This window comes from Rissa tridactyla, chromosome 2 (assembly GCF_028500815.1).
Source record: "Rissa tridactyla isolate bRisTri1 chromosome 2, bRisTri1.patW.cur.20221130, whole genome shotgun sequence".
NCBI classification, from domain to species: domain Eukaryota; kingdom Metazoa; phylum Chordata; class Aves; order Charadriiformes; family Laridae; genus Rissa; species Rissa tridactyla.
In genome coordinates this window covers 67,683,381-67,710,021 of record NC_071467.1, presented here as the reverse complement: position 1 = coordinate 67,710,021, position 26,641 = coordinate 67,683,381, and the positions used below count along the sequence as shown (strand labels likewise).

At 38.3% G+C, this 26,641-nt stretch overlaps 1 protein-coding gene across 1 annotated transcript in view; it reads left to right on the top strand.

The window, feature by feature from the left end:
• Positions 1-26,641, top strand: part of GABBR2 (gamma-aminobutyric acid type B receptor subunit 2) — a 488,425-nt gene that overhangs the window by 320,447 nt on the left and 141,337 nt on the right. Inside the window, exons 10-12 of the mRNA XM_054191752.1 lie at positions 2,545-2,695; positions 3,194-3,326; positions 15,665-15,772. Of these exons, the coding sequence (XP_054047727.1) occupies positions 2,545-2,695; positions 3,194-3,326; positions 15,665-15,772 (392 nt within the window). The remainder of the gene's footprint in view (positions 1-2,544; positions 2,696-3,193; positions 3,327-15,664; positions 15,773-26,641) is intronic.

Genomic DNA, 26,641 nt, shown 5'->3' with positions numbered 1-26,641 from the left:
GCAGATTATTTTTGCTGCAAGGAGGAACTGATGATGTAGTTGAATACTGATTCAATACCATTCATTTCCAGAGAATATATTCAGGATGAACCAAGTAACAGCAGATAGGTTTTGCCCATATCTCCATGCCTTTATGGATCGTAGATGATGGGAAAAATACTCTATTCAGGCTTTTTTCAGGATGACTCCTAGTTCTTGTTCTGACCACATCTGGTGTTTCTTCCACTCCTAGCCTGTCTTCTATTTGTTGTAAAATGCATTATGTGACTCACGGTGGACCTTCTCCATTTACCCACCTTAGCTTTTCATTGAGGCAGTCATGTATTCCATGCGGAGGGCACTGTTGTTACATCTTCCAGGCAGTATAGAAAACTTCGTAACTTTAGGTATTTGAAAGGAAGAGCAGTAAATATAGCCCTGTTTAAACCATTGCATAAAATTGCACACAAGAGAACAATAATTCATGATATTAGAAACAATAGAGTTGAATGGCCATTCCACAAATGCAAAAATACATTTTATAGAATCACTGGTTGTTTATATTTAATAGCTATAAATCATCAATATACCCTGTATATTTTAGATACAGCAAGGTGGGGTTTTTTTCTTTAATATTAGTTCATTTAATGAAGGCATGTGCTTTATTGTATTTTTATCATGTTACTTGTTGCCTAATTTTGTGAAGCATGCACTGTAAACGCATGCTCTGAGGTGGGAAAGGGAAAAGGGGAAAATCTCAGGTATTTTCTCCAACATCAAATCGGCAAATGGTCCCTTGACTGTCACTTTATTGTGATCACCTGAAAGGAAATGTTTTTGCCAAAACGTTGGGCGTAAAGACCAAAGGATAGCAAGTTTCGGTTGTCTGAATTGTTTCAGCTTAGCTGGTATGGATAAAGCTGTTTATTGTATAAATCTTTGAATATTCAGCGGGTCTGCAGTGCTCTGCCTGTGCAGACGTTTTGTGAAATGAAGTTGCTGGGCCCCGTGCCGGTGGTCCTCACAGCCCCATGGATGTGAAAGGACAGGCTCAGGCACTGTAGGGTGCGCAAATCCCTTTCTGAAGGAAGACAGTGATGCAAAAGACCTTTTGCCAATCCCCTGCACCAACTACAGCAGGTAAAACAGAGTGTGGGAAGTAGGGAATGCAGAGCTTTACAGCAGTTGTCGGAAAGTAATTCTTCCATTAGACCGAGAAGCCTTTAATTAGTGGGAGCTGACTGTCAATCAAGCACATGGCTTTAAACATAGCTTTTAAGTTCAGACATTTAAGTCCACATCTGCAGGGATTTGAAAAGTGGCTCTGTCCGTATAGAACCTTTGCTATCCGTTTTTACATATTGTTCCCAAGGGACAATGGGACTCCATAGAGTCCTAAGGGCACTAATGACCCTGCCTGGCCCCCACTTCCCCCAGGCTTCCCCCACCCTACCCACAGCCCAGGACCCCATTTCAGCCCCCCCAGGGCCATCAGCCCCTGTGTCATGGTTTAACCACAGCTGACAACCAGGACCACGCAGCTGCTCTCTCACTTCCCCCACTTGGGATGGGGGAGTGAATCGGAAGATGAAAAGTGAGAAAAACTCATGGGTTGAGATGGAGACAGTTTAATAGGTAAAGCAAAAGCTGCACACACAAGCAAAGCAGAACAAGGAATTCATTCACTACTTCCCATTGGCAGGTAGGTGTTCAGCCATCTCCAGGAAAGCAGGGCTCCATCACGCGTGATGGTTACTTGGGAAGACAAGCACCATCACCCCAATCCTTCTTCCCCCAGCTTTATATACTGAGCATGACAACATACGGTATGGAACATCCCTTTGTTCAGTTGGGGTCAGCTGTCCCGGCTGTGTCCCCTCCCAACTTTATGTGCCCCCCCCCAGCCTGCTCACTGGTGGGGTGGTGTGAGGAGCAGAAAAGGCCTTGACTTCTTAGCAACAAACAAAGACATCACTGTTTTACCAACACTATTTCTCATCCCAAATCCAAAACATAGCACTACACCAGCTGCTAGCAAGAAAGTCAACCCCATCCCAGCCAAAACCATGACACTCTGCCCCAGTGATGCCACACCAAGGCTGGTCCCCAGCTGTGCTAAGTATCTAGACAGGCTGTTTGAATTTGCCCTGGTGATAATGGAAGTATGCAGAGAAATGATGCCCTCTGTTTTCTACTTGTTTCTCTGTCACTTGTTTCAGGAAAGCATAACCTCCCAATAAACTTTACAGTCATAGTATGCATTTTAGCATTTATTTACACTTTAAAATAACGATAGTTAGCATATATTTTACGGGGCTCTGCGTTAGGGTTTTGTTGTGTTTTTTTCTTCCAAAGAGGATGTTTACCTGCTCCAGAAATACAGACCTTCTTGTCAATCAATGTGACTAACATATGTCTGTCAAAGTCAATGATTTCATCAGCTACTGATCTGATTTACAGTTGCTAAACCTGCTAAATTGAGGTATAGTACTGAGGAAAATATATTTTCTTAGAGAAATTCCACACCTGGCAGAGCTTTAGCCTTTTTTCTTCTTGAAATTCTAGGACTTGAGCCTCCAAAGGACAAAACAATTATACAAGAGGAGCTACGCAAGATCTCCCTGCCTCTCTACAGCATCCTCTCAGCCCTCACCATCCTAGGAATGATAATGGCCAGTGCATTCTTGTTCTTTAACATCAAAAACAGAAATCAGAAGTAAGGCATTCATGTTACGTCTGTCACTACTTCTTTAGTATTTAAATGCCATATTTGTAGAGTCTGTCATCAATACATATATATATAAGAAAAATGTTAAAACTGTGGAAAGATGATATTTTAGAACTATTTAATTGAAATCACTGTGTAATATATTCACATTGAAACAGATTGTCTATCTGTTAAGACAAGAAGACAAGTTCTTTTATTCTGTCTGGAAAGCGTAATTTTTTTATTTATGTTTGGCTGTCTGCTATTAACATTAACCCTAGCTAATTAATCCATTAGTAAAATAGGAGATCTTTTTACTAAACATTCAAAAACCTGAAACAATACTAGACTTTATAAACCAGCAAATAGCGTGCATGCCTATAGATTTCATGGAGTTCTACAAGAAGGGGTATCTGTTTGCCTGGTTACAAAACGCTCTTCTTTATTGCTCTAATAGCCTAGCAATAATCTTGTCTTCTTTAATGTGCTATCACCTTTTGTCCGTAGACTAATAAAGATGTCCAGTCCCTACATGAACAACCTTATTATCCTTGGAGGGATGCTTTCTTACGCATCTATTTTTCTTTTTGGTCTTGATGGATCCTTTGTCTCCGAAAAGACATTTGAGACACTTTGCACAGTAAGTAATTCCATATATTCTAGTTGAAGATATTCTTGCAGGAAGCTCTGCGAGAAATGCAAACAGAAAAGTTCAATAGTTGGATGTGTCATTCCATTTAATCACTCATTCTCTTAGTTCTTTCCTGGAATGTTTCTGGGACCAAATTCTGAAACATGCACAAAGCTGTATTACTATTATTATTATTATAAGTGAAAGCTTCAGGTGCGTTGGGATTTGGCCTCAGACTAAAAGAGTACATGTACTTTCTTGTTCTGAAATTATATATATGAAGATGATTTATTAAAGGTTGTGTTTGTAGCGTGACAACTAGTAATAGCAGTGAAGCTTCTATGTTTTCTTTAGAGATTCCATATTATTTTAGACTTCATGACTGCTGCTTATGTGGGTCTTTTTACTCAGTCTTTTTGGCTGAATCTCCAAAGATTTCTACTACTATTTCCAAGCGACGCTATAAACTCACACAAGCCTAGATCCATGTGGAATATGTTCTAGTTAAATCAAAACAAGAAACTCTGAAACCAAATTAAATATATCCACCTAGAAGCTTGTAATGTCTTAATTGCTCACTGTAATAAGGATGTTTCTATGGTTTGGATTTGCTGCATGAACTGATGGGGGGTTTGTCTACTGTTGCTTTTTGGCTAGTACAGGAAGCTGATCGCACACTGCAACCAGCCACCACTTCCAACTACAGTACATTCTCAGCTCCAGTGTAGCAATAATTCGTGTGACTAATAGCAGCATCATTATATAGCAGCTAGAGTTTTGTCCAGAATTTTGAATATTGCTCGTTATGAACTATTACATAGAAATCCTACTTTGAAAACAAACTGAAAATGTTTAAAACGTGAGGACCAAGGACTCTAACGTTTTGTCTTACTGTTGCCTACAGTAGTCTTCTGCTTTTGTCAGTGCACCTCTATAATCCTTAGCATTAGGTGATGCACTCAGCCCTTTGTAACAGAGGATTCCAAACAAAATTCTGGAAGCAGCCTGACTTACAGAGGCCATTTCAAAGAAGCGAAAGAACTTCAAAAAAAAGATACTCCTTCCAAAAACAATGCAAACAGCATTTAAATTTATCATATATTTTCTCCTAAAACAGTCCTAAGACTCTGCTTAGCCCATTGTCTCAGAATATAAGACTTGCTCAGGAGTTACCCTCGCTGTGTTTTTGATCCTTCTTCAGGTCTCTAGAAAGATGCAGTTCACAGCACCTTTTTTTAGGAGTCCGAATTTCTGGTATCATCACTGGAGAGAGAGAAAGTTTACTTCCAGAGAATAATTCGAAGCATGACATTTAGATGCCTAAAGCTACTCGGTGCAGATACATCCCAATATTTCAGCTGGAGTCCCTCATACTGACTAGAACTATTATAGAGGTGAAATAGCCCGTGACTTGTTCAGTGATACCATTTCAAAACACTGGAGACCTCTTTAGTACATGCCAAGATGCACTAGAAGATACAGTATAGGTGTACATATAGGATTTTATCTGCAAAGTCGTAGCTTCCTTATTTGTGCCTGGACACAGCTGTATTTTAGGTACCTAAACGTTAGCAGCAAAAGGCAGGAGAAGCAGAGAACATACAGTCTTCCTACAGCTAGGGCGCAAATTCCCTATGGAGCTAGTAGAAAGAGGTGCCTCAAAAGCTTCAAAACGACAGTCCTGTTCACCTCTCCCAAGCTGGTATATAACTCTCTGAATACATGGGGGCCAATAGGAAGTAGAAAATGCCAGCACCCATATTTTATCCAGCAATTATGCCGTTTTTGCGAAACGGCTTCTAATGGAGCTGAAGTGTCATTAGGAGGCCAGTGGTTGATATCAGTCCCCGTTCTTCTCTCAACCTCTGTTGCAGAAGAATCTAGTGGCAGAAGAATCTAGTGCAGGAATCTGGTGCAAATTTTAGGGCCTGATGTCTGCTCAGCCTTGAGGGGCTTGTAACTTCACTGCCAGGCTGTAGACCATTGTATGACTAGGCTACAACCCTCCTCTTGAAGCAGCCAAGCACTGCTGAACAGAAGGAAAGTGGCAACCAGAGGTACTTAACAGCATGGAGATGTTCTAGGGAACAAGTTTCCATCCAGATTTAGCCATATAAAACTAAATTTAAGTCCTCCTTTAAATGTGAAACAGCTCAGTCTTAACTCCGAAAAATGAATGAACATCCAAAATCCTGTGCCTCTCATCTAGAACATTTCTGCTATCTGATTTTTCTCTAATTTGCTTATCAAAATGTAACCACTACTCATGTTCTAAATGCAACAAAATTTAAGGGAGGCTGCTTTGTTCTGTCTTATCTTACATATGTCTTCTTTTTTTCCAATTTGTATCTGTCACATTATGTTAAGTCTGTTTGTCTGCCATAGAGGAAAAGATCTGAATGGGCACTTGAGTAAGGTAACTGCTTTACTTAACTGACCAATAAAAGAAAGGGATGGGGGAGAATACTGTGTTCTAAAGCCAAATTTTGATTAAATATCGCCACATGCCTTAAACAGAGATCTGGGTTTTTTAAACATAGTTGAATATTATATCAACAGAGCAGAGTCTGTAAGATTTCTCCCCAGTCTTGGCTTTCCAGGTTTTCAGCCAGTACAGAAGCATTTTTGATTGTGCTTTCCTGTGCATGGCTACTGATTTATCTTATGCATCCCAGCTCTATCAGTGATTAGTATTATGCTCATAGATGCAAGAAACCCTTCAGAAGCAACCTATCAGGAAATTTTTTCCTACCCTCCTGCTCATTAAAATAATTCTTACCAAATTTCCTCCTCCAATATTTTTTTTTCAGTGGGATAGCTTATGCTTCTTGTAGAAATCATTTTTACATGGCCATCATTGACTGTGGCAATGCACCTTCCTTGTATCTAGACAACTCTGAATTAATGCTGGGGAATTCATAAATATTGGAGACAAACCCACTTTTATGCTCAGTAACTCTTCTCTCTCTTCTCCTTTCTCCCCAAAACTACTAAATGCTGGGTCCAATGTGTACATTTGACTCCATGTCATAAACATCTTTCCATATGGGCAATATGTGTAGAGGTTTCATAAGGGCTGCTTACAGATACCAGTTAAGGATCAGGCCAGTACGGACGTCTCTTGATCATTCATTTCCCTGGAAATGCATGATTTTGATCAACCATTTTAGCCATATTAGACATTAGCTTAAAATTCCCATTTTATGCAAGACTGTGACTTAGCCTTCAAAAGGACCAGCTACACTGGAGAGTGATCATAAAATCCCATTGAACCGAAAACATGTTCGTAGAACAACTACATCTCAGGCACAGAGAAAAGCCATGTCAGTGAAAGGAGAGATTTTTTTTTGCAGGGAAGTAAAAATTTTGACTCAGCTTTCATAAGCAGATGCAAAACTACAAAGCTGTCATTAGTGTTATACTCTCTAAGCCAAGTAATCACCCTGCCTTCTATATTTCAAAAGCAATTATATCTCACCAGAGTAGCAGTATACACACAATAGCAAGTTTATTTAATGAGATATGTTATATATGGTCTCTGTCTAATTTTCTGGTAATTTTTTGACAACACTTATAGGACATCCTTAAATACTCCTGAGTCTACCCACAAAATTCAGGAAAAATGGTTTCCAAATTGTAGGTATTACATTCCAAATCTATCACTTGTGCTTCCTCTATAACACAATGTTTGTGGCATTGTTTGGAGAGTGAAGTGCTTTGCAGTCTCTGATCTTTTTGACTTTTCTACAACCTTTATCTACATATGGCATATGTTTTATGCTGTAATATTCTAAGGACACTCAAACATGATCCAAAATTACACCAGTAACACCTGAAAATTTCAAAGGATTTCTTTGATAAGTTGTACTACCATTTTCTACTCTGCAAGGCAGTGGTTGTAGGAGGATGTGGTCTATAAGTCAATATGCTGAAACACAGAACCAAGTGTGAAATGTATTTGAGAGTCAGCAGAGCACTTTAAACATATGGTGAAAAAATTTGCTGAATAGGGTTATTATGTAAGTCTTTGAAATTATATAGTGTTGACTCTGTGTTAGAGTGGGTAACTGGTTCCCAAACTAACTCATTTTTATCTTGGTATGCTCATTTTCTACAGAAAAGTAATCAAATATATTTAAATACATAATAATTTGTGTTCTTATGGTAAGAATTCATAATACCAAATGTAGCATCATTTAGTCCGATGTCATATTGTGTCATATTGTAAATCTCCAATTACATGAAATTGAAAGTATCCAAAGCAGTGAATTCTGAGAAAATGGTCAGTGTATTATAGAACCATTAGATCATGTCTTACTTAATAGTGACTTTATTGGTTGTACAGCAAAAGGAGAAGCAATACAATATTTCATTAAGTGCATTTGTATGCCAAAGTAGAAAGTGCTTCAGATATGAGGGGGAGAGAGAGAGAATGAGAATGATCTATCTTTGTTTTTAATCTCAGAATTACCATGGTATCATAGCAAGAAAGAAGTTAGAAGTAAGGGTGTGAAACGAAATGTGATGCCAACTGGAAAAATGCAAGCAAGTGGAAAAATAATTGAAAGCATTTATTATATGGAAGAGAGACTCGAAATTAGCAATGCCAGTGACATATCCTATGAATAGAGTTTAAAGTGACATACTAAATAGAGATACTTAAAATAGAGAGATAGTAGATATGATCATAACGTTTAGACTTCTGTAATACATTCTACTGAGAATTTCATGTTTTACTTTTAAGACGAGTAATGTCTCTGCAAGTTGGAACTGCTGTGGGACGAAAGGCTACTATGGCCTAAGGAGGAGCATGGTCTCCTCTGTAATGCTTCTCCTCAAGTAGGTAAATAAATGACATACATGTTCTCGGATATAACTGATTGGGTTGGGTCAAAAAAGAAGATTGTTTTAAGTATTCCAGGCTGCAGTAAACTGCCTGTAGTCTCCACACAGAAAGGTCTGGTATATTGGGTAGTAGTAGACTGAACAGCTCTGCTTCTCCCCAGTCCTGGTGGTCCTGATGCGTAGCAGCACTTTCTCCTAGAGGGTGTGCTGCACTGGGTGACGGAGTGATAGGGAAGGGGCAAATGATCTGTTTGGAATAGTTCAATATAGTTCATGCCATTCTGGGAGAGATCTATTCTAGAGACAGCAATTGTCTTCCAGTCTCCCATTCAGAGTCTCCACGTTCCAGAGTTCTGCAAAGATGGTACATCAAAGATAAGAGGATCTAAGTCATGCAATTTACACAGTCACTAAACTTAAGTGTACATTAGTTTGTTTATTTCATTAACTAGTGTAATTGATATGAATTGCCAAAGCCAGGCAGATATTCTGTGATTCCTGGTGATCTCACTGAGTCCTGTCTGTTTTGCCTTGGATAAAGTAAGCAGAAAATGCATGAAGGTTTTTGCACACCTGTGGTGTTCAATGGCTCCCTCATCCATCCCAGGTTGCGCTCAGGCTTTCAGTTTTCAGTCAGTTGCTCTCAGCCATGATGAGGTGTTTCATTTGGAAACAGGCTTTGTACAGAAAGAAGGAACGAAACAGTGGGGTGAGGTGGTGTGCAGAGACAGAAAGAGAGAAGGAAAGAGTGGAGATACCACTGGTAAAGTCCAGCTACCTACTGCAGTGTGTGTGACTATCCAGACTTTGTATTTTTCTCAATCAGACATCCTGAGAACATGTACATTCATGTCAGCTGTAGATTTTATAGACCTTCTCTTCTCAAAGGCGTACTTTAATCTATGACCTTTAAATGTATCCAGATCTTCAGAAGCACTTAGGGATTTTTGGCTGATATTATTCTTAATTATGGATCATGAACACTTGAAATCTGACTCTGTCTTGTAGGCAGGTCTCTGTACCCGTGAAAGGCAGGGTTTGTTCTTTTTTACTAATTTTTCATAGTCATATGTCCGCCCCGCTGAGAGAACATCTAGGCAAGGTGGAACTCCGTCGTCCACATTGCACCTTTTCTTGCGAAACCCTGAACCCATGCAATGTGAAGATTGCAGCATGATATAACAGTGAAGATACATCCTGAAAACCACATCAAACAGAGACTGTGAGAGATCAGGGAGGAAAAGTCAGGCGTGAGAGGTTATTAAATGGGTTCCTAGGGGTGAGGGGAGGCTGCAGGTTGAGGGGGATGGTGGGCAATTAGCTAGAACTCTGAAAGTTGAGCTGGCTGAGAACAGCTCTGGAAGCAGGGACTTGCCTTTAGTGGTAAAGCAGAGAGAGGGAGAAGATGTGGGAACCTTCTGTCTATTTATTTATTTCTGCTTTATCTTCACTTGTCACTTCGAGTTTTCTCTGTTTAACCTTTTTTGGGGTAACAGACTGAAAGGAGAACATCTGGGCAGTGCCACCTGAAAGCTGTGGCTACCTTGGTGGGCAAGAACCACTTGCACTAGACCCTGTGCTACCAAATAGCGTCTAGCCTTGATATTTGGTTAGTAGTTGATGATGTGCTCCTTATTTGTACCCTTTATGCTCTTCAGGCATTGCCATAGGTTTGGGGGTCTTTTTGTCCCCCTTTGGACTTTATATTTGCCTAATTCTTTTTCTCAAATTGTTTAATTTTGGCCAGGAATTAAAAAAAGATAGACACTCCGCTCCTACTGAACTACAAAAGGGTTTGGACCTCTAATCCATTTCTTTGTCTCTGGAAACCATAGCCTTTGTTTGTATTTTTAGTCTGGCCTTTTTCATTTTGCACGTATTCTCTAGTTTATTTCCTACTTAATTGTTTAGCTGTTAATTTTAATCTCCCTTTTCTGTATAATCACTTCCATAATTGTCCTCGCTGTCGTTCAGTCTGAGACTGATCTCACTCCTATTTAATTCAAAGGCAATTCTGTTACTGAGTTTAACATGAGCCTGATCAGCTTCTATTTTAGTAAATGACATTTTCTTGGGGGAAAAAAAAAAAGTAGAGACAAAAGTTACAAGGCTGAATAGATCCTTGAAACAAAATTATTTCATATGCTGAAGCAAATACACCACAACCTTGCCAGAGATTTATTGAGGTAATATTTATAGAACATTTTGCCTCTTCTTCAGTAGGACTACAGCCATATTTTAAAGCCCCCTTATAGAATCAGGAGAAATTGTAATATATTTCACACTACCCATGGATTAGTTCTGAAAAGTGGTCTGAAATATATTAAGAAATCACTACAGGAGATCTCACAGCATGTGAAGAACCACTGTACTTAATTTATGTGAAAACAGCAGGATTCAATTCTCTAATGTTATTGCCACTTAGGTTTTACAAGAACTGTGCCCATGCCACACAAATTCTAAAGAATGAGTTAAAAGTTGTAAACACATGTCAAAAAATGTTTGATATAAATGAGAAAAGTATAATCTAAATGCATGAACTCATTCTTTGGGGCCTGCCTGTGCTCACACCGGGGATTTTGCCATGGTTAGTAGATCAAGCCCCAGTGAAAACTTGTTGAGATGACACACTTGTTTATCATCATTATCCTTTATGTCCCCAGTTTGCCGAGAAAAATAGAAGGCGCTTAATTTTCAACTCATGAGTAGTCCGTAGAAATCAACAGAATTGTCTACTTAAAGGTAATTGTGCTCTCCAGGGCTAAACCCACAGCATGGTTTATTCTCACGTTTGTCACTTTTAAGTGCCTAAGTCTAATACTGAGATGCCACCAAGCTGCTCAGCACTAACATTCAGCTGCAGCCTAACCCTGCGGGCACTGCACCTTCCAACCTGCTCCGTGTGCAAAACTGGCTAATTAATGATATTCCCAAAATTAATCAGTCTGAGGCTCATAAACTAAGCTGGACAGTATCTGGAGCGTCAAGTCCTATGAAAGAAAGATTTGAATGTTTTTATTTAAAAGAAACCATTATAATTAAGGTCTTGAGATGGTAAAAATGATGCTCTCAAGAATCTTAAATCCAAGTATTCCTCTGCAGGAACATAATCTAAGTGTTTTGCTAACTGAAGAAGAAATTGTCAAGAAACCAAGCTGTTTCGCTATCCCATTCACATAATTGTTATTAAAAAAAAATAAGTCACATGGAGAGGTGATAAGAAGTTTGTAGCTTTATATGCAACACATGGAAGTTCTTTGTGCTTATACTTGCTTTTCTTTATTCTTCATTCTGAGTCTTTAATCCCATTTTCTTGTTTGCTTGATATTGGCAAACTGGATTAGAATAGCAAATTTAAAACTGCAACAACAGGGGGTTGTTTTGGCTTTTTTTTTCCCCCAACCTAACAGAGGAGTAAAATACATCACTTTCTTGATCAACTGCATTTGAAATTTTTATTGTTGCTTTCTTGAGCTCAGTACCTTCCCAGGTATTCTTTGTCAGTTCATGACTGTGTGGTCTTCTGAATGCATATGCAGTGATGGTCAAATGTGGGAAAATAATGCAACTTCTTTAAAAGTGAAACTTTTTACCTTTCATCAATTCAGTCCATTTTCCAAGATAACCTTATTTTATAATTTTATATAGAATTGTAATTCTATTAAAATAAATTCAAATAATCTTGTTGTTTATCTGAAAGTTAACAGTACCTAAAATAGTGATTTTGTTTGTAAGCTTCATTTTTAGAGTATATAAACACCAGAGACTTCTACTTCTTTGTGAAGAGTGTTTCTGATACTTTCACCACTTACTAATTTCCCCTTACTAATTCATTGTTCACAGTTAGATGGCTTCTTTTATTAATAACGAGTTGTAATATCAAAGAACTTTGTAGGTCTGTTGCACAGATATAGAAATAGTAACCGCTTCACCATTCACACAACAAGATGATGGGAAAGGTGCAGATAGCTTTGTGCGCAGATATCAAATAGCAACATTCAAAACGTAGGCTAGCTCAAGGTTGAGAGGAAATATGATTCAAATGGAAGTAACTTTATATAAGGCTGTTAAGCTTTCAGTGCTTATTATATGATGGAAGAATAGTCGTACTTAAAGAAATAAAAGATCTTTAGCACCTTATGGATAGGTATAAAACAGAGCTTTTTGTTGCAAAGGGAAGTTGAAAAGAAATGCTCCCATGGGATTTAAGAAGTATCTTGTTCATAAATGCAGTGACTCTTCGGCTGAACCTTACAACATTTGTTTAAACATTAATTTTTGACAGAAGTGGATTTTTGTTTGTTTCAAATAAACATCGTATCTGTCCCAAGTCTGGAAAATGACCCAGAATGGGTTGTTGCTTTGTGGAAACACTTTCAGTGGTTGGTGGTGGTCAACTGTGTTGTCCACCAAATAAACGATTTCTAGCTTTTTCAACTCTCACATGGAATGCACCTGTAAAAGCTTCTGTCAAGTCACTTATAAAAAGCACAAGTTACAATCATGGGTACGTACATAATATTTTCCAAAATAGACCCTAAACCAAAATAGTGTAGGAAGGATAAAGAAAAGAGAACCAGGAAACTGCATTTTAGCATCTGCATAGACATACTTGATTATTGTATACCAAATAATATTATCTCCTTTGACACTTGTGAGTTGTCTTTGAGGGACAGAAAACAAAAAATTTGTAGGAAATATTCAATTAGGCAAAACATCTTGTTCAGAAAAAGAAGTAGCCAAGAAATCTAAGCAGGTAATTGAAGGTATATCCTAAAATTCAGTGAAGGCATGAGGAGTTTCGTAATGACCTAAACTTTTAAGAAAAAGATAAACGGTAGGTATTTTTACAAATTACCCTTCTATAGGAGCATAGGCATGTTTTCAGGTTTTGTGTCCAGTTTGGAGTAGGAATCTGAATGCAAGTTTCCCGTCTCCTAATGAGGGGGGATTCCTGCTCGTTTGGTGGGTACTGGGGGGAGGGTGACCTTCCTCAGCCTCTGCTGTTGAAACGCATCATTAACAACTTCCAACATGAGAGAATTGCTGATCGATTGTCTAACGTCATGGTCATGCTCCCCAATTATCGGTGTTATTTTTATCGTGTTCTTTCAAATGAGTGGGATTTGGATGTATAATACATTTAAGGAAATAAATGGGCAGATATATGACTTTCAGAGGCTTTTGCTGTTTTCCAAATTTTTCATTTTGCTGGCTGCATTAATGAATTATAGCAGACAAATTCGAGGTCATTTTCTTCAAAATTAAAAATTTATTTTCATCTGAAACTTACCATCTCATTCTTAGCAACAGTGACCTCATTTTGACAAAATCTCCTGGTATGTTTAGGCTAGAATGTTTCCAATATAGACAACAATTATATTATTATAATTTGCACAATCCACATCAGGAATGCATGAAACTTTTTCAACCAAACATGCTAGAAATAACATTTTTCTGACTATCCAGTTAGAAACATATTATGAGCATAATTGGATTTATTACTATTCCCATGAGGCAATTACTGTTTCGGTGAGAACAAAGCAGAGCTTTGTTAGAGACATGAAAATACCATGTATCTGTTTGCCAAATATATCGCTAAACTGTACACAAAAGAGCTGAAATGATTGAATGCTAAGTATGGTTATCACAGCTCAGTTGATGTGAAGTGAAAAAAAGATGTAACTGGCTAATATGAACATGTTGATATGAAACGTATATTTTAAATCACTCAGAGCCGATCTAACTGTGGTTTTACTTATTAGCATAATGTATGATAATGGCTAACAAGCAAAGACTTGAAAAAATATTTAAGTTAAAAATAATACTTTGCTGACCTGATTATCTGTTCCCACATATTTTTTTGGTGATGAGTTTCTGTTTCAATATCGCATTCAAGAATGTCACAAAGTGGCAAAACTCACGTGGTTTGAATCTAATCACAGTTGGTTTAATGGTTTTATTAATAGCAAGATTAACCAGCAATCAGTGAACTGTACATTCAGGGTCAGTATCAGCAATGCAACAGATAAACCACAACATTAAATGCTAATGAAACATAATACAATTATCCAAACGGTCTTCTATATGTAATCCCAACGTTTTCTAGCAAATGCACACGCTGGGTTACCTGCGGCCAGCTCCTGCTCACAGGACGCGTGGGTTACCACCACATCCTTTCTTCTGGGGGTGCAGGTTCCCCTACACACACCCATCCCATAGGAGATCTGGGCCCCCTACCTTTGTGTGTTTCTCTGCAACCTGGTAATGCAGTCTCCCTTTTTGAAGCCAGCCCAGGTGGTCTTTAGAGGGAGGAGGAGATTGTTCCTCCTCCTTGTGATGTCTCAGGCTCTCAGATTCAGCTGTCAGCCTCCAGCTCCCTGCTGTGCCTCTTGCATGGTCTTCCACCTGCTACGCTCTGTAGTCTCCAGTCCCTCCTTGGGGAAGAAAATAGTCTGTTCAGGGAAGAAAAACTTTCAGACAGGCGGACCTCCAGGGTAACGAAAAAAGAAACTTCTAAGGAATTAGAGTGGGCTGTGCCACGCTTGCTACAGGTCTGAAAGTCACTGGCTTAGCTGAAACCAAGTCTGAAAGCGAGGACCTGCCTACAAGGATGCTATGGGCAGGTGGGGAATTGCATAAAAAGCTTTTGTTCAAACTTGCGTTCTGCCCTCCCTGGTCAATCTGAGAGTTTTCTACTAAAATACAAATAAAATAAAATAGAAGTCATTCTAGTTTTTACTCTAAAGACATCATGTCTTTTTTATTTTAGAAATATTTTGGTTTTCTCTGGTCAGATCACTACAAGGAAAATCTCCAGATAGGTCTATGCCAAAGCCATGGCCAGCTCAGGGTCCCATTACTCCATCGTTCTGTGTAAGCTCACCATCTCCTTTTCCCAATGCCTATATTGAAGGTATAATCTAATCCATGTCTTGTCCCCGAGGCCTGCCCACCAAGGCCATGTTCCTATCTTGCCATTTTTCCCTATATGATAATTTCAAGGTTACTTTTTCTTATTTTTCCAAAATGCTCAGGGTCTACATTAAGTGATGTATACCTCACATCATACAGTTTCCTCTTAGTCTGAATAACATTTCTACTTCTCTGTTCATTTCAGTTCAAAATGTTGTTGTTAATATTAGCACCCTGGGTACTTTTTATAGTCTCAGTCTCTTGGTTTCCTCTACTAGTTCCTTCCTCTGTCTGCACAGAACACAATAAAAGTGAAAATAATTGTAACTGAGATGTGGTTTTGTATATGGAAATGATTGTTAATTCAGCATCCAGATTTGTTATACTTGGAAAGGGGATGGAGGGAGGAAAAAAAAAGCAAGAAAGCAATGAATGAGACGATTGTGAAATGTTAATATTTTCATGAAGTTGTTTGAATATTTTTTCTCAAGATCTTGAGAAAAAAAAATTGTCTGAAATTATGATATCCACATTTTCTACTGAAAATTAAATGGCTTTGTCTTTTTTTTATATGTATATATTTTTAGGTCCGAACATGGATTCTTACAGTGGGATATACAACTGCGTTTGGAGCAATGTTTGCAAAAACGTGGAGAGTTCATGCAATTTTCAAAAATGTAAAAATGAAGAAAAAGGTGAGGGGGAGTAAACTCTTTTCTTGTTGCTCTGTTAATATAATTTCCTAGCTGTTTTGCTACCTTTCCTGGATGGCCATACTTGAGCTGACTCTGTTTGTGTGCCACATTCAAAGATCCTGAATGGTTTGATATCGGGGCTTTCTTGGTCTCTTTTTTTGGTCCCTGAGAGTTGGAGTCAAGCATCAGCCCTTCACTCTTTATAACGAGAGGTGGACAGTGGAGATGGCTGTAACCTGTCAAAGCGAATCTGGATCCTCACTCTTATTTAGTATGTTGTTTCAGCATCCAGAGGTTTCCTTCTGGTAGATTCACAGCTCTTATGGAATGTTGTCTGTATATATGTCTGTTTGGGATACAGGTATTACACACAAGTTTCTGATGGGTTGGTAGGATGAGACAAGAGAGAGTGCTGCTTGTGCAGCTTTCTAATTTTGATTGAAATTGCGTAATTTTACCCCAAGACTGATCGGAATTGTACCACAGAAGTCATCTCTGGCATTTTTGGTACAGAACATTTTCTGTAAACAATTAGGTTCAGCTTAGCAGTAGTACAACGCTTCATGCTTATATTGTTCATTTGATATTTTTCCCACGGAGCTTCTTTTTGCAGATGGAGTGCTTTTAATCGGATGGTTTTATTGAAAAATGTGAAAACTAGTGAATAGAAATAATTTTGATGGAAAAAACATTAAGAGAAATGTGCATGAAACAGAGAAATAGAATTAATATTATTGTAGAGTGAGAAGTAGTGCCAAATGCAGTTCCTACAAGCAGCTGAATAGTTTTATTCTAATAAGTGGTAACAGTCATTTACACCCAAAATAAGTAGAACACTATTCCCTTGTCAGATTTCTCTATTTTTCCTTCTGTGTGTGGTCCTGGAAGAGCTGTAGTATTAATTTTTTGTTACTACTGTGTTATTTTTTTTGCAATCTCAACACGTAGGGAGTTGCTGTCACCAGAAGATAACACCTTTCCCTAAAAATTTTTGGGCTTTAGGTAGACAGAGCGTTAACTCAGTTTCTGAGAGGATTTATGTCTCAGGTTATTAAGGAAGTACATGCCGTACTGGATCTGGAGCTAGCACTCTGGCGTCTTAAAAACACAGCTGCCTAGTCCTTCCCTCTGCTATTCAGTCGTGTCAGGTTTGCTTAAAAGTTTGTTAATTAAATCCCAAATATCATTCAATGTAAAAAATAATGAAAAGTAAATAAAAAGCACCTTAAAACTAACTAAAATTACACGAAATTTCTGTACGAGAAATGGGATACTCTGTATGGAGGGAAGTGGAGACCACCCTTTCTACACCTGTGCAGAGCCCACAGTAATAGATCAGTTTATGCTGTGAGAGTCCAGTATATTTTTCAAGGATCTTACACTTCCTGTATTAAAGATTTTTAACCAAAGCTGACCCAGTATGTTACCTTCTTGAAAAATGGAATTTTATATTGCAAATATGTTTTCAGCTAAATTAGTACAAATCTTTGTAAATAGTGAAGTTACACAAGATAGTGCCAACGTAGTGCATAAAACCATTTACTTAATAACCCTTATTATCCTGAGAATTTTATCATTTCTATAATACACGGTACTCCAAATAGGAATGAACAAGTACTTCATTGGACTGTCACGAAGTATTTGCTTTATTGTTTTTTAGAAAGCATTTCATTTTCTTAGAATTATAGAATCATAGAATAGTTTGGGTTGGAAATGGTTGGGTTAAAAGTCATCTAGTCCCCCTGAGCAGGAACATCTTCAACTAGATCATTTTAGAGATTCAAGTTGCTACTCAATATTAAATTTAACTGTTTGTTAATTAAACATAATCTTCAAATTCTGTATAGTGCCTGTTCTTCAACGGGCCAATCAACAATTGCAAATTGTAATCACAGCTGGATGTTAAAAGTGGTTTAAGAACAGTTAAAAAGACACTGGCTAGTGTACGGGAGATAAACTTTCAGACATCTGGATGCTAACCCATGAGGTGCTTTGTTTTGAGTGATACCAGAAACATCAAGGCTATTAGGGCACCCTTTTCAGTATTTTGGCATTTAGTAAATAATGCATTTTGTTCTGTAAACTTTAAAGAATGGTTGTTCCACAGAATTATCTTGGTTTGCTTTATTTGGACACCCCACTCCAGAACACAAGCATGAATCATAAAAGACAACAGTTTTCTTAATGCAAAACAAGTTCGCAATCCATGATAAATGTTTACTAATCATACATTTTCTTTCTTCGACTTGCCAGGATAGATAATACTGCTTTTAAGAGCTGACTCAAAAACATGGCATTCTTTACTGATGCCTTACAAGCAGGACATTTCCATTTTCAGTAAATGTAGTTTAGAGGCAAAGCATTTTGTATCTCTGGAAGCATAGACAATACAAATGTTCACAAATAATATCTAAACTGACAAAAAAACAAAGGTAGTGCTGCATGAAAAACCACAGTTTTTTCAATTAGCTGTGCCATGACAGAGTAGACTGGCATTTCAATACAAGGACTATAGAGTTCCAAAATGATTCAAATACCGCGGATCCTATTCATTTATTATCGTCTCAGTTTCCACCTGCATATAAGTATGCCAGTGAAAGCTGATATTTAGGTATATCCCATTTGCCTGGCATCCTGAATATTTTCATCAGGAAAGTTTTTCGAACAGTGATTTATTTATTCTTTTTTGCAAAGTGGAAGAATCTCTCAATATTTTGAAAATATTGGTTCATTCATTTCAGAGAAGTAGGTATTAAGTAAGGAGAGAAGAATATGAGTGAATCTATTTATCTTTGTCAGATAGGGCAAGCTTGCTTCCAAACTCTTACTGGACACTTACCTTAAGTGTACAACATGGCTTTGTGAAGAGATTAGTGGATTTCTCTGTCATTGTGTGAAAACATATAGAATTTTAAATAATAACACACGATAGTTCTATTTTAGTGCAGTGGAGAGTGGAACTAAACGATTTAAGGTGTTTTGAATTAATGGGTTAAGATTTGTGTTAACTTCTGTTTATAAATCTCTCAAAAATCTTGTTTATACCCGTTTAGACCTCCACTTCTTTGTTATTGGAAAAAAAAACAAAACAAAACAATAAAATTCAGAATACACTCTTTTTGCTATCAGGCTGCTAACTGACAAATTTTGCAAGATTCCCAGAGCTCTGTTACCATCTTTGATCTTGCTAGGGCTCAAAGGAAACAAATTAAAAATGTATTAATTTATCTGGATCTGAAACAGAGGGGTGCAAGGGAATCAATTTTTGTCAAATGGAAATGACAAAATCAGTAGGGGGGAATAAATAATTTTTGAGTTTTAAAGAGGTTAGAAGAGATAATGCAAAGTAGAATAAAGTTAGTATTAAAAATAGCTGTAATGTTTATAATTGAGGTGCAATACTGTTTTTTCTAAGTCCCCTTTCTGTTGGTTTGGACAGTAGACTATCTTCTGCTCAGTGAGAGGTGGGGACTACTTTTACGTTTCCCTCGCCAGCAGAGGAGGACTGGCAGTGGGTAAGAGGAGGCAGAGGAGAATATCGTGGCAGGAAAACACGTGGTGACCTGGGGAAACTTTAGGTAGCAGAACCTTTTGAAGAAGACAGCCCTTCTGGTAAAATTTAGAAGGTTTTGAAGCTGTCTTTTTAGACGGGAACTGTGCTGTCTTAGGTTTTAGGGGGCATTAAAGCAGTCCTGCATAGTAGCTGCTCCTGCACAACTCCAGTATGCCAAATAAAGACCATTCACTTCTGGCAAGTACCACAATAGTAACAAATTCAAAGCGGTGTTTTTTAAAGCCTCCATAAGCTTTACAAATTCTGCTCCTACAAAGACAAGTGTTTGACGCTTGGTGAATACAATAAAGCATGATGATCTGGATCACAACGTTGCTTGTTGCAGTTCATATTTGAAAGTACAATACGTGGTTAACATTGCTATGATAAGCTTGTCCCACCCTTAACATAGTAGATTCTAGCTCTGTTCATATTTAATCCTTTATCTGTGACATCACAGGAGGGATGTTTTAGGTTCAGTTTTCAATGAAACTCAGTGTTCCGTGTACTCAGTTATTACTACCACTGTAGACTTCTGGTGGCATATTTCTTTATACTGACAATGTTGTCACAAGGTAAACTCAGAATATAATTGCACAAGGGATGTATAACAGCATCTTTTCTTAAGACTTTTGCTTCTATAGTTTTGCCAACGTTATTCTACTTATTGATGACATTTCATAAGCTTTTCTCTGTTCTTACATTTACTATATGATCGTAACGTTCTCACAGACAGGAAAGGGTTAGAGAGCTTAACAAGTATTGAGGAAATATATTGGTACTATCCCAGGGTTAGAAAGCTGCAACCAACCACAAGAGTGAGAAATGACTTACAAGTCCAACTTGGCTTAGCTATGCCTGTCAGACTGCAGTCTGGAAAACTTACTCTCTTATATTCAGCCTACTAAGTCCTTAAAAGATTTCTGAAGACAGCTGTGGTCTTCATGCGTGGCAACGACGGGTGGGAGATGGTGCAGCCTGCTTTGTTGACACTAGCATGGGGAAGGGAGGCTGGCACTGCAAGAGAGCTGTGGGGACAAGGGGTAGGGAACAGGGAGGAGGCTGAGAATGAGAAATCAAGTTAGACACCAGGGCTTTGGAGGGAACCGGATCCTGTCCGGATAAAAAGAATAGGGAAAAGATTTGGATTACAGATCGGGAGAATTTGGATAAGAATGCCCAGAGAGTTAAAATAAGATTGAGAACCAGCAAAGAGTTGAATGAAGTGGGTGGGGCTGTAAGAAGTGGTCAAGAAAGCTGAGTGCAGTGGAACCTAGAGCCCAAGTTTGGGATTCAAGTGGCAAACTCCAGTTGAGGGACTAGGTCTTGTTTAAAATTGGATTCAGATTGAAATTTAGATGCAGGATGGCAGGCCTGAAAAGTAGGAACATAGACTGGGAAAGGAACATAGGAATGGAAATGTAGTAAGAGGCAAGAAAAAGTTGAAATTAGGACTGGCTGGAATGGTTGCACAGAAGTGTGGGCAGAGCATAAAAACTGAACAGAGGAATTTAGAGTTTCACTGTTCTTTTTTCTATTACTACGTATCTGTAAAACCTACAGGCAAAATATGTACCTTATCTTCCAGTTATGCTGTTGTACGGCTCATGATAGCTGCTAGTTACTCTTTTAGCTCAAGCTGATGAGGTGTGCAAAGATCTAAAGGTTCTTTCCGCTGATGCATGCAGCTCTATCTATAATTGAATTCTCTTTCTTTTCATTTTCTTTAAAAAGAATGGGCTCATGAAAATGTTAAAAGGCTTATGTTGTGGCTAAAAAGTCAATCATTGAAAACCTACAGCTTGCTGAGATCTCTACAGAGTACATTTGTTCCCCCATGTGCATTATTAAGACACCAGTGCAGCCTGAGTTTTCTGCAGGGTGCCAGTCTCACGGAGCAGACACAGTGCGTCTGCTCTGGGGGTGCAGTAGGACTGTATAAGAAAAAGAGGAAGTTTTCTGTTGTAATCTTTTTCACTTAAAACGGAAAAAAAAAAAAAAAAACCATAATGAAAAAGGCAGTAGGAGTTTTGAGAAAGGTGGTCTCATGTATAGACAGTTAAGTGCCAGCATGGAGATAAACAATTTATTGCCAAAATTACTTGTTATGCTTTAGAACTCTCTCTGAGCGTAGTTTTCAGAGGAGGATAGCACTTGTTTTTGAGAGGCACATTTATTACGTGAGTGAAGCAGAGCAGGAATTCTCAAACTTTATAGCTTGTTGCCTTCCCACTTCATTTTTTAACACAAATTTGGCCAACCCACCCCCCTAATTTGCATAATTAACAGTCCATAAACTGAGATGCGTGGAAGACCAGAAGGGGTAAGAGACCATCCACGCGCCTTCTGGGGAGCGGGGCAGGTGGGTTGCTCTGAGAACCCCCCGGTCCTGACCCCTCCAGCGGGGGTGGGCAGCGGCTGGCTGCGTGCTCTCACCCCCGGGCACCAGCTGCAGGGAAGCTGTCTGTACCTGCACCTGCACAGAGTGACCCTGGAGACAAAAAAAAAAAAAAAAAAAAAAAAACCAAAAAAAAAACAGAGAGAAAAAAGCAGCTGGAGGCCACACGCTTACGAGCTTACGCACTGCTGCCTTCTCCTCGTAACTTGCCTCTCTTTATTGCTATCCCCATCCCCCATTTGAAAAGCTCTGCGAGAAACTTTGTAGGATGAGTGTAATCTCTAGCTATAAACTTTTCAATAGGTTTTTCGAATCACCTGTGGAATTTAGAATTTATTACAATCTATAAACTTTCTCACAGAGGTCCTAAAGAGGTTTAAAAAAATATGCTCATTATGTTAATAATTTAAAAATAGACAAAGCAAAGTTTTCCAGATTATATTGACAGAGGGTTTAGGTCAGAACCTCACAGCCCACATCTTATTTACTCACTTAAACGCCTTTGCAGACATAGTTCTTTCTGTATTAGCATAAATGTAGATCGTATTACCTAATAATTTATTTCTGTAACTAATGCTATAAATATTTTTCCAGGTCAGTTTTCAGACCGTAAATGTTTATACTTTTCCAGGACATTTTTTTCGATCTAGCTAGAGCTTTTTAGGCGTATAATATAAAGCTATATGCTGGATTTCCCCTAGGATACGCATGTATTTTTACTAAGTATACGTGAGACATCATGAGTCTGAAAAGAAGGTCCAAAATTTTGCTTTGGGTAACCATATCAACAGTACAACAATCTATTAGGGACCATCTGCTGAAAACGAACCAGCATATGGATACCTAAAGAAACGTTCAGTGTTATTGTTCAGTCTTTGAGAGTAAAAAAGAAGACAGCAGTTTGAAATTTGCTTATGTTGGGGATTTGGTTTTTTTTTTTTCATTATGAATATTTACCACTGGACCAAGTAATCCGTGCTACTTACAGTGCAGTGTAAATTATTCAGGTATAGCTTCATGGGTTATTAATATACAGATATAGTACTTCCTAAAGCAATATAAGTGGAAACCAAATTATTTTATTACTCTTTTTTCCCCAGGTAGCTATAACTATAAATTTTAAGTCCAAAGCTTCGAAAATAGTCGGTGTAATCCTAGAATCCATATTTAGATGTAAAATAAGCATCCTGTTTTTCATAAGAGCTGATCAGCCAAAATGCCAGCCAGGGAACAATAGGAATCACATTTCTAAAATTTACATTCATATAAATATGGATCGGGGAGCTAAATCTCAAGCTCCTGTCACAGGAAGAAGTTGAGCTAATGAACTGTACATCTAGGAGAAAAATCTGCTTTTGAAGTAATTTATGTATGTAAATTTCTGCATGGTACAGTTTGATACGGCTAAACCTCAGTAGCAACGAAAACAATGAAAACTCTGTGAAACGTAACTGCTCATAATCGGTGCTACAACCATAATTTCTATGTATTATGAGACTAATGGATGACAGAGAAATAAAGAACATGTCGCTATACAGTATGAGGCAATTTATTCCTGAATAGCTTGAAATTGGATTGTAAATGTAATCAAGTGCATTGATGTCCTCAGCTATTTGGTAACGATGTAGTATGCTTTCCCACAGAACTGTTCATTAAAGAAAATATTAAAGTCTAGGTATTTAATGTTATCTCAAACAAAATCAGAACATTTCTTCCAGACCATTCAAATCCTTTGTGCGCTTTTTTCCTAAAGATTGGGATCCCTTTTTGCGCTGCAGATGAAAATTCACATCCCTGGTAGAAATTCCTCCGCACTTATGGCCTATGCAGTCTTGGGTTCGGCAGACGCATTTCTCACAAAGGTGAATTTGGCTTATTTTGTTGATGGGATATGCAGCTCAAGGCAGCATACCGAGCTTTACATGTAGAAGAGTGCAGAAGTTAACACGATGCTAAGGTCCATTTCCAAGGCTGTTCCCCAAAACATTGTATAGCAAGAATGGTTGGTTCTAATGCAGTCAAGTCTGATTTCTTTAGTGACGTTTTGGTTTTTAAGACTACAGTGTTTTTCATTTTTGTCCTTTCAAGAGGGTTTTGTGAAACTAGCCACGTTACATCGCTTTGTGTGTTCTCTAAGGTTGAATTAGCAATGTTAGTAAACAACCATCTCTCCGATTCTCCAGTGCATTGTAGCCATGATTGAGGGTCAGGCTTTCAAAGAGGAGGAATTTTATTTCTTTAAGCTTTCACTGAATCCCTACCCTTCTCTAACCTCTGTAAAATTTCTGTCTTCTGCTCCCTGTAGGGAGCATCCCCCTAGGATGTTCCACCTGTCTTTTATATGCATTGGAAAAGGGGAAAGGTATTCTCTAAATGGATAGCTTCTCCTGGCAGCAAGGCATAGAGTCAACGCATCCACATTTGCAATGCAGTTATTGAGAGGGTGAGTCTGCCCAAAGATGCTCTCCATTATTCTGAGCATGAGTCAGCAAGGAAGACCCGTTCTAGAAATATGTGCATTAGCAGGCTAGCGACTGTAGCTATTTAGTTCTCAAACCCAAACTTTTTGGTCATATCCAATTGTCTATTATTATCAGTAGTACCACACCCTCCATTATCCTTGAAAGCAGCAAAAATCATCAGGTTCTCAGACTGCAGGGGTCACAGCAGATCCTCACAGAAAACAAGTTTATTTTTAAATTTATAATTAGACATACAAATCTTTCATCAAGTTAATCAAAGACCCTCTAAGAGACTAGAATGTCTTAAGCTTAGCTTTTTACTGTGAGTTACTGATCAAAAAAAGCTTGCTACTGAAAAATATGCTTTCTAAAATGTTAGCATTCACTCATTAAAACTAATGTCATTGCAGCGTGAAAAGTTTTCCCAATACTAATCATAGAAGCTATTATAGGAAATACTCATAATAACTGTTGAAAAGACATTGTGGAGTTATTGGGAGCAAGTGCATAATGTGTTTTCAATAGTCCTTTTTTCTCATTCCATTACACAATAGAAATTAAGAATGTATTACGGAATAGTCCTCTAAAATATTAATGGCTTTAATAACTCAAAGATAGATATCTCCCTTGTCCCACGTATGGTGAAGTTCACCTACCTACCACTGACTCTGCATCACCAAGCTCATGGCACCATCCCACCTGTGCTGGCCCACTAAATGTAGGGGAGCAACCCTAAGGTGTTTCCCAGTTAATCATACTGGGAGAAATGAAAGGGCAATAGAGAGAATATCCTGAACGCAAGTTTAGGAGTAGTTATATGGTCCCTTTTTCCAGCCTTGCAGGCTTTATAATTTTTTTCCCCACAAACTCTGTTATTTTTTCTCTTTCCGCTCTAGTTCAGAGGGAGGACTCCTATCAGCATGATTTCCGTATGTACCAGGGAGAGGAACATCGGGTTTCAGATTTCTGAGGGCTTCGGTAATTGCTGTCAGTGCTTTTCATTTATGGAACAAGGTCTAGGGAGCTTCACAGAGGCATCCTTTAAAGAGGTTTTCTCTCTACAGATTCTATCCCAGGAGTCTGGGGAAGGGACATCTAAAAAAAAAATAAAGTTATTGAATAGCATTAAGTGTTTATCCAGCTAGTGCCAGAAGGCAAAGGATAGATCTGTCAGCTAGACTAGAAAGGATTGATCTACATGAGAGAAGCCAGAATTGCCTTCTTAAACAGAAAGAATCTGCATTTTCAAGGAAAAAGAAAATATATATTTATCTCAAAACCTATAAACAGATACAAAAATGCTCGCAGCCTTGCTATGCTTCTATGAATTCAATTAATAAAAATAAATAAATCAATAAATAAAAACAAACAAACAACACCAAGATTTAGCTAATCGATTTTCCTTTAAATTTAAAGAAAATTTTATTCTGAGAAAGGGAGGTGAAGTTCCTAGTAACAAAGAAAGTAACTCTGCAAAAAAGACGGGAGAAAATGAACTATTCAATCCATGCTGGAAAGCTGTTCATGGAACTCAGAGAGTACAAGGCTAATGTTGCATCCTGGAGAAGAGGGCAGGTCTTCATAGATAAGACTCTTTGTTCTTGGTTTAGAACAGAGTTTGGCTTTAAGGTCCATATCATGTACAATTGCAGAGTGGGTTTCTAATAAGGTAAGAAATAACAAAAAGTTTGCCTTGGCCTTAACTGCAAAAAGCAATGTTTACTTGCGTTTTTTTGCCAAATTGCCAGGTGATCCCATAAACTGGTTGAGGAAAGGGTCCTGCAGGGCACAATGGATGTGCTTTAGAAAGCAAATGAAAAAAAGCCCCACAAAAGGTCTGTGAAATATTAACCAAACGGACAGTGGAAGTTGCTGTGGCAGGTAGTACAGCCTGTGATAGTTCTAGAAAATCCCTGAGAGTTTCCTGAGCTGAAACTTCATCCCAGAGATTTAGACAGATTTCATATCTCCTGCGATCAGGCCGCAAGGTCCATGGAAGGTAAGGACTTTGCTCTTGAACTTGTCTTCATGGTCACAGGTTTTCAGAAAAATTTTGATTTGCTCATACAGCAATGTTGCTGAGGAGAAAATGGCCTACCGGTGTCTGTTCTGAGTGAATTTGTTTCGAGGACAGATAGCTTCCTATCCAGATATATAGTCCAGACTGGTAGCAATGGCATTTATAACAGTGGGCAGATCTGCCAGGATGAGACAGATTCACCTATCCAATCACAGATGGTAGAAAATATTACTCACAGATGCTGCTGTATGAGAGCTTGGCTTCAGCAAGGAGTCGGGAGCACTCGCAAAAAAGGATTTTATTAGCTACCATGCATTTCTCCCAAGGCTGATTTACTGTATGCTGGAAGGAGGATGAAAAAGGGAAAAAATAAGAACCTTCCACTGAAAGAAGAGTGATATATTTGATTGTAAGGAGCCTCAGTTGCTCATGACTT